Genomic DNA, 9274 nt, shown 5'->3' on the forward strand with positions numbered 1-9274 from the left:
CACACCATATTTGCAGTTAGTTTGTTTAGTTTTCAGGGCAAAAAATCATCCTATTTTGAATCAATGAATCACAAACATTCCAGGTTTTTCCCCAGTCAATAATGTAATATTTGCTCAGTTTTGTCCTTTGAACCTTTCCTGAAACTATTCAGAGCGGCCTTATGAGGAAACCTAACTCACACTTTAAAAACGTCCTCCTTCAGTAAAGTTGAAACAGCTAAGATGAATGGAAACAAACCTACGGAAAAAGCTAAGTGCCTTCCATGAATCATGTTTGAAAAGCTTGAACCCCTGAAGCAGGGCAGCTCAGATGGTAAACCAGAGTCAATTTGCTGTTTCGGCAGTTTTTTGAACTAAAATGTGGTACAATACTCACCCTTTATTTGACTCAGAAGAGTGCATAAACTACTCTGGCCAGTGGGCTCAGGTGTTCTTCTGAATATTGTGACTCATTGCCTACATGAAGCACAAATACAGTTTTCTTCACTGTACGGTTAAATCATGATTTTCAAATGACTCCACTGACCAAAATAATGTTTTATCCAGTGATCAAGCCTTGTGGCTGCACAGTATGGTGTTAATGATTGCACACGGCAGAAAGCGAAAGGCAATATTGTTTTTGCCCGTACCTGCGTGTGAAAAATATTTCATGAACCAGTGAACGAATTTTAATGAGTGTCATTAAAATCCATGAGTTTCACAGATAGTAATCTTTGGGTGTACATTTACACGTAATTAACTTTAAAGTCAGTCCAATTCAAGATGGCTGCCATGTCTCATTGACATTAAACAACACAAAAATGATTTTAAATCTATCGGTTTTACAGCTATAAAGCTCAAACTTGTGGCAGGAGTAGCTGAGAGTCATCTTCAACACATTCTCTGAGTACATCTCATGAGATCTTTCAAAATTTTATCAGGTCATTTAAAATGGCTCTAGCGTCTCTTCTCAGCATAAGCTGATTATAGTTTAAAATTTGAATTAGATTTGATAATTTAAGTGTTTAAAACAAATATGGTTTGGAGAGTACACAATAGTCCTTTTATATCATACAGTAAGAAAGAAAAACACATTAAACAAGTCATTTTGCATGTTGTTTTTTATTATTAAAACACTGATCACATTAATTACAAGTACTCATGAAAAATGTCTGAAGGCTTGAATCAGAAAATGTTCATGCCTATTAACAATGCTACATGATTTATGTATTAAAAGGCGGCTAATAAAATATTAATTGTATTGAATCTAATTTTAGGACAAAAAAGCACACTAAGAACGACAACAAGAAGACTGCTCAGGCGTCCACAGTACACATTAAACTTATACAGAGCTGCAAAGACATACCAACGGAGATCAAGAACGAGCAAGCGTGAGTTCAGTTTTGATATGTATGTGTGTAAAAAGAGAATGGTTGATGCAACAGGAGGAAGAGGAGAGATGTAGAGAAAGACTGTTGTGTGGGAGAGGTGTTGACTTGTTTGTTTGGATCATGTGTCTCTTCAACAAACTGAACCATCTTGGCCAAAAAAACTCTGCAAACATGTGTAAGTTAATGTCGGACCCATCATTTCTGACGACCTCGGTTGCTCACTTTCTTTGTCCTGAAAGAAAACAAAAGCCTAAACTAAATTCTAACTTAGCTCACAACGTGATATTCCACATAACCCCAGGACAGAGCTGTTGTGTGCCAGCCAGGAACTGTGCGTGGATGCAGCCTATTTGTGTGCACAGAAATCAACCACCATTATGATTGGCATGTTGGAGGATGAGGTTGCCTTGGAGACAGAGAAACACAAAATGCTTTACATTCACTCACAAAATACAGAAGCATCTTTTCACTCTTTGTGCTCGGGCTTTGTCGACACTCTGTCATTTTTGTGGAGTAAAATATTTCGTTTTTCATCCTCCATTTCGCGCTCCATCTGCTCGGTCATGTCTGTCTCTGTTTATTGTCTGACACTTCGTACTCCCTCCTGACCCGCGCCCATATTTCATTATTCTTGGCTTATAAGCTCTTCCAAAACAAGTCCTCGGTGTAACCCCTCTCTGCAGCTCTTGTGCGCTCGCACTTGTTGGCTCCTTCTCCTTATTTCACACCGGTTTAACAGAATGCATCTAGGTCACACATCAGTCTTGTGTAACTTGTTCCATCTGGGTGCAAATCTCCGAAACATTGAGCAGCTGACAGCCAGACAAACAAACACACACACAGGCGCGCGCGCCTCGGTTGATGCAGCCATTTCTGCCTGAGTTGTAACCATGGGAATACAGTGTAAACAGCAGCCACTGACAAAATGGTACTACCTGTGTCTGTTTGATAAATAATTAATGAGTAGCTCTTGCTGGTTAAAGACAGTGATTACAGATCAAGAAGCAGAAACTAGACAGTGGGAAAATAATCGAGTGCTCCCTACGTGAGGAAACGGGGCAATTCACACAGTTACTTATTGTCACCCACCGCCGAAGGAGAATGTTTTTGCCTATATCGGTCTGTGTTTGTCTGTATCTTTAGCAAAGTATCTCATGAACAACTAAACAGATTTTAATAAAACGTTGAGAAAGTAATCACTGGACTGACATCTACAAGATATTAACCTTTAAAGTCAACCCCACTCTGCCACAGCAAAGCAATGGTAGCAAACACTAAAATGGCTATAACTCTAAGGCTTTACAGAATATGAGCCAAATTTGGTGTGTTTTTAGCTGAGACTGATTCCCAACATATATTCTGATTCTGAGTGGCATTTGTGTTTAAAACTTTGGCATAAACTCTGTTTGTTAGCAAAATATCTTATGACATACTGGATGGATATATATATATATTTTTTTTTTTTTAACTTTCAGGAAACAATCATTGAATGCACATCTACAACTGATAAACTTCTGAAGCCAATCCAATTCAAGATGCACAGCTATTCAACAATAACCAGCACAAAAATGGCTATAACTCAGTCAGTTTGACAGATAATGAACTAAAATGATGTGGTAGTAGCTGAGAGTCATTTCCAACACATACTCTGAGGGTGACATCTTGTGACATCGCATAAGATTGCGCATAACATTCATTTTTCAAGGTTTCACCAAAACAACTTTGACTCTGCCATTTCTCAGCATAGGATGATCGTAGTCTAATACTCTGGCATGAAAGCTGGCGGGTGATATGCATTCCTTCAAGGAATGCTAGGTTTTCAATTTTACATCGGGATCAGCATGTCCTGTGGTTTGTTGTGTTTTTGTCTGAGGCAGCAGGGTCAGAGGCGCGTCTTCACTGGAGCATCTCTGCAGAAAGGTTGCGTGCATATCTGGCAGAGCGGAGTTTGAGTTCATGGTAACACTGAACGAAACTGTGGTAGATGAACGTGATGGGCAGCGCCAGGAGAACAATCCCACTCACTACGCACATCCCCCCGAGCACCCGTCCCCCGACCGTCACGGGGTACACGTCCCCGTATCCAACCGTAGTCATGGAGATGATCACCCACCAGGCGGCGGCCGGGATGCTGGCGTAATCGTTGTTCTGCGAGCCCATGTCCAAGCCATGCTCCAGTAGCTGCGCCAGAGCGCTGTAGATTGCCATGGCAACACAGACAAACACCATCAGCATGACCATCTCCCGGTAGCAGCGCCTGAGAGTCAGCCCTAGTGTCTGCAGGCCCAGGAAGTGTCTGGCCAGCTTCATGAGCCAGAACACTCTCATCATCCTCAGCACTCGCAGTGTCACTCCAGCGACCCCGAGCCCGGCCCCAGGCATCCCTGCACCGGCCATCGCCATGGTGACATAGTAGGGGCTAATGGCTATCACATCAATGATGTTTAGTGGATGGCGGATGAAGTCCCACTTGTCTCTGGCCACCAGAAAGCGCACTATGCACTCCGCTGTGAACCACCCGATGCACACTGCCTCCACTATCCTACGAGGAGAAAGGAGGGGAGAAAAATGAGTTGAACAGTAAACAGGAAATGGCAAAAGAGCTACTGGGAGATACCAGAATGTTTGATGTGAGATACTGGTTGACAGTTCATCAGCGTGAGGGGGAAAGAGGCAAAGCAAGGAGGATCAAAATGATCAGAAATAGGGAGCACATTTGATGCAATTTAGGGTTGACACAAGTGGGACACACACAGACACGGGACAAACTGTACAAAAGGAGGGATTCAAAACCATTAAAGAGAGGTTGTTACGAAAGCAGATACATAATTACCCTTTTAATTAACACAGCAAAGGCACTCGAACTGAATTAGAAAGAGGTGGTGCTATTTCACATAAAGGGATCGAAGCCAGCACATACCACAGTGCCAAGAGGGTAACTATAACCACAATTAAACCAAACCGAATTATGGAGCAGCAAAAAATTGCATCATCTACTGACATGAAACTGAATCATTTCAGCCCCAAGCACAAGCTACACTTTTAGTTGATTACTTAACCCCCTGGATCTACTCCAGGATTCAAAACGGTGTCCAGCCTGGGAGAACATAACCTAACCTTATATAGAAAATGGCCTCCTCGGGACTTCCTTGGGAGGACAGGCTGCTGCAAAAAACAATGCAGAAAAAAAAAGAGAGATACAGATTTTCACCTTTGGTCAACAAAGTGAGGCTGAAACAACTCAAACCTCGACTTAGACATCCTGTTAGAGGAATAATTCATTCTTGTTTGTTGACAGTAACATAATCCCTCATTAAACATTTAATTCTCAACTTTTTACCCTCTTGGATATTATGAAGTCAGAATGTATTTGTCCTTCTCGTGCTCAAAGTAAACAACCAAACCAATAACCCTGCTCTGATTAAACAGGAATGACGTAAAAGAGGCCTTCCTCGACGATTAACACTTTATGTTTAGTAGATAGTATTGATTGATTATTGATTTGCCTCTTTGGGAGCTTGTGTGACAGCCATGTGAGGATCCCAGTGATTAATGTGCTGCCTGGAACTTGTCAATGTGTGTAATGAGCTCAGAGGCATCAATTTATCAAACAACAGAATAAATTCAGTATACAAATGTGGATAAATCTATTGGTGCCTTTACAGCTCATTGCATTAATGATTCATTTTTATCCTCATTGTTCCATTAAAAGCAGTTGTCTAATATATTTGCATGCCTTTGATAGAGAAAACAGAAAATGTGAAAAGAAATGATTTGTTGTTTATCTTACAAATATGTGCTAAATGGTACAGACAGATTTGATGGTACCCTTAAAGAGACTATTAATCCTTATAGTCATGTTTCCAACTAAATGTGTGACCTTAATTACTGCCTTCAGGCTTTTCATCAGTCATTTCTAAAGAGAACAAACATGCCATTGAGGGATTGTGAGCACCACGCTGAACATGGAGCAGAGGCGAGAGCTGTTTGAGGAGGTCAGACAGAAGATTATAGATATCCAAAGCAAAGGTAAAAAGCTACAAGACCATCTCCAAGCAGCTTCATGTTCCTGTCAGAAGCCAATACTAATTAAAAGTACAAGATTCATGGGTCTGCAGCCAGCTTCCTAGAGGGTGGATGCAAGAGGAAATACAACCTCTGGTTGATCAGATGGATAGTGCCATAAAAATAAGCCCAAACCATTTAAGCCGAACTCCAAGGTGAAGATATATGATGACACTTTTTCGTTAGACTATTTGTCAAATCACAATGGGCTCCACGGAAGAAGACCTAGGAGGGCTCCATTATTGACAGGAAAAAAAGGCAGTCTGGAATTCACCACAATGAATGTTGACACGCCTCAAAGTTTCTGGGACTGAAGAGACATAACTGGAGCTTTTTGGCCAGTCACATCAGCTGGGTGTTGTTTGTTTGTATGTTGTTTTTTAGGGTGGAAGGGTACCAACGAAATTTCTGTCTGTATATCCTCCCTAATACCTAAAAATCGTGTCTCGGATCATTTAGTGTCGAGTCATTTTTGACAGTGAAGCATAAAAGTCGATAAATACTTGAATGCGTCAACTTTAATAGGCCTTTTGTGCGCAGCAAGTTTGTAGCTTCGCACGCAGTTGTTCCTATTCGGAAGTATTTGAGAGAATCTTCATTATTTATACGTGAAGTGTTTTTTTTAAAGAAGCACTTATTAATTCAGCCCGTTGAGCTCACTTTTTACGCACAGGACCTCAGAGCACCATCTCATTAGTAGGACATCGGCGCACTCTGCACCTCCCTGACAGCATTTTAATGAAGGAGAGGGGGCAGTTTGATCCAAACCAGGGCTTACCTGTGCTCCTCCACAGTTTTCCTCTTAGCCGTATCCCAATCCGGCAGCGTGCTTGCGCACAGCATTATCATGGAAATTATTACAAAGATCACGGACACTGACGCAAAAATCTGCGCTGCGAGGGAAGAGTTCGGCTCCTCAAATGTTTTGCGCACCTTCTCGAGCCATTTCGCGCGGCCCGTGAGCGCAATCCGTGGCACCGTTTCTTCCTGGCTCTGGGGATCGTCCCCTGACAATACGATGTCCCCCTCCGACAGGCTGTCCAGTCCGATGTCGGACATCCTGTCGTCCAGGCGCTTCTGGCAGCACGAGTCCAGGTGCGCGCTCTCCAGCCCCCAGTAGAGCATCTCCGTGTAGAAGGACAGCTCGCACACTCCGGGGACGAACCGGAGTTTCCCGGAGCGCACGTACAGCATGATGAACACAAAAGCCTGCGCGTGGCGGTCGAAGAAAAACTCATTCCGGTCCCGGTCGTAGTCGTCGCACAGTTCCAGCACCTCTTTCTCTGTTGCGCAAGCATGTAAGCGGCTGACGCGTCGGAGAGGGAAATCCCTGATCACCTCACGGGTGAAGGCGTAACGGGTTCCCCCCACATTCAGCACACAGATGCTCTTCCCGAACTTCATCTTCACAGACAGCCTGTACCCGATTAGAACTCCTCTTCGCAGCCCATCCCGCCTTCCATTAGGAGTTTGGGCAGTTGTTTGGAGGGGGTGGGGGGAGCTGACGGTCTCCCCTGCCCACGGGGCGTGGTTCGCTTTCAGTGGACCTTGGCTGGGGTCCGCGGCTGGAAGAAACTATTCCCTCTGCCTCTCACTCTCCGCTCCATCTTCTGCCTCTGTTGCCTGTATGAAAGACTCTCCACCCCAGCCAGGGCGAGCCAATCCCATCTGTGATGTCACATGCGCGCGCGCGTACTTACGCGCGCAGCGAAATGGAGAAACCCCTCCAGTAAACATTACTGAGCAAGATTTTTATATTTCCCCAAAGAGGAATTTATACAGAAAAGGTTTCAGTAAAAAAAAAAAAAAAAAACATTGAACGCATAACAACATCAAAATAACTACCAAACAAAAACAAAACAATAAACCTTTTGCATCAATTCTTGCTTTAAAAGCCTATTAATTTAAATCCTTTTATTAACTTCAATAAATCTAAAATATTCCTTGTGGTGAAAAACAAATTAATTAAGTAAGTGATGCGTGTAATGTCATCTCTTGGTTTGCATTTGGAGAAAATAGTCCACAAATTGTTCAAAAATAATAATGAATGTGGTTTTTAAGGCAATATGTCGCAAGGCTGAGAGAATTTTTTTAGCTTCTCTCCTCCAGCTTCCTGTAAAATTCAGAAAATAATTTAAAATCTTCGAAGTTCTCAACCACAAAGCTCCATCTTCTATTAAAGATCTCATGATTCCATATTTTCCTGACAGAGCACTTTGCTCTCAGGCTTACAGCTTTCCTTTCTGATAAATCCTATAGTTAAGGTGGGCTTGGGTTTCCTCGATTATCCTGTAGTTATGCTGCTATAACCTCAGCCTGCTGGAGGACAAATTGACCACGTCTTTATTCTCTCTACTCTCCATTATTGTATTTGCAGTTATCTTTAAGCGCAGAGACAGAAGTGGACATCAATCCAGCTTCTCCTTCATAATGCAGTGCATTCAGCTTGAAAACCATTAAATAAAAAAGTAATAAATAACGACTAATAAAAAAATCTAATTTAAAATAAAAATGTAGGTAATCCATTACAAATTTAATTAATATTGTGGGGCAAATGTTGATGTGTTTGTTGTTGTTATTAAAAAGAATAAGAGGACTTATTATTTGATCAATGTTATAGCTCAAAAAGTAATAAAATTTTATTTCTTTGTTGTAACGACACTTCTTGGCAATAAATTTTATATCGTTGGAAAGCTTGTTTATTTCCCTTTAAATGGTGCAACACATGTTATAGAAATGCATTTGTGAGTTGAGCAGCAGAGTTGAGTATGTGGGTTGCACCCATGAAAACACTTGCAAAACAGCTACTGACTCTCGTTTTGAGCTTCTGGTACTCCAGCTGATGCAGGTACCTGATTGGCACCTGAGCCCACCAGCAGCAATCCCATATCTCAACAGTCTGGAACTGAACTCTGTCCTCCAAGGCGACCAAGCTTGCCACCACAGAGCGGGGTTTATCGGGGAGTGGACTCCTATATTAGGGGTCACCTCCCAGCAAGAAGGTTGCAGGATCTCTTCTGGACCAGGGGCCTTTATGGGTGGAGTTTACATGTTCTACCTGTGCTCACGGGGGTTTACTTTGGGTACTTCAGTTTCCTCCCACAGACCAAAAAACATGCATGTTAGGTTAATTGTTAACTCTAAAATTGTCCCTAGGTGTGAGCGTGAATGGTTCTTCGTCTCGTTTGTCTCTGTGTGGCCCTGTGATGGACTTGCGACCTTTTCCAGGCTGCCCCCCCCCCCCCCCCCCGCCTCTTGCATAGTGACTGCAGGAGACCTGGAAAAGAGCAGCAGGTGATGGATGGAATCAGCTGGGGTGTGCTGTTCGTTCCAAAATTACCAACACAACTACGTTGGCTGATTTACGACAAATGCTGGTTTGTAGAATCAGACACCATCCCACAGCGGTGCGTGTGAACAAGCTGGTGACCAGGACAACGAGGTGTTGTGGCTGTGTACGGTTCAGAGAACATTTTGCAAGTTTTTCATACACATTTAGAACATTTCAGGGCAAATAAAATTAAATCCCAAGAAGCATTGTTAAAACAAAGAAGTAATCGACCAAGCTGTATATGTATTATATATAAAACTTCTATCTCGCCCGCCCTATTTGTTCCACATGGGTGGTTCCACTTTCACTTCAAGCTCGGGTTCTCTTCCAGAGTCCTGGGAGCTTAAGGGTTCTCCTCAGTATCTTAGCTGTTCCTAGGACTGTGCTCTTCTGGACAGAGATCTCTGAGGTTGTTCCTGGGATCTGTTGGAGCCACGTAGTTTGGGGGTCACAGCACCGAGTGCTCCAATGACCACTGGCACCACTGAGGCCTTGACTCTCCACCACT

The 9274-nt window shown here is 42.8% G+C and overlaps 1 protein-coding gene across 1 annotated transcript; it reads right to left on the bottom strand.

The window, feature by feature from the left end:
- Nucleotides 1-2913: 2913 nt before the first annotated feature.
- On the bottom strand, nucleotides 2914-6839 carry kcng3 (potassium voltage-gated channel, subfamily G, member 3). Its single transcript, XM_017435113.3, has 2 exons — nucleotides 6214-6839; nucleotides 2914-3912 (listed from the first exon to the last, which is right to left on the bottom strand). The coding sequence occupies exons 1-2, from the start codon at nucleotides 6837-6839 to the stop codon at nucleotides 3267-3269; spliced, it is 1272 nt and encodes a 423-aa protein (XP_017290602.1). The 3' UTR covers nucleotides 2914-3266.
- Nucleotides 6840-9274: the final 2435 nt, after the last annotated feature.

This window comes from Kryptolebias marmoratus, linkage group LG17, assembly GCF_001649575.2.
Source record: "Kryptolebias marmoratus isolate JLee-2015 linkage group LG17, ASM164957v2, whole genome shotgun sequence".
Lineage (NCBI taxonomy): Eukaryota > Metazoa > Chordata > Actinopteri > Cyprinodontiformes > Rivulidae > Kryptolebias > Kryptolebias marmoratus.

Coding starts and splice junctions, on each gene's coding strand:
- kcng3 (XM_017435113.3), bottom strand. CDS start 6,839: ATGAAGTTCGGGAAGAGCATCTGTGTGCTGAATGTGGGGGGAACCCGT. Junction 3,913..6,213: donor AAAACTGTGGAGGAGCACAG/GTAAGCCCTGGT, acceptor TTCTCCTCGTAG/GATAGTGGAGGCAGTGTGCA.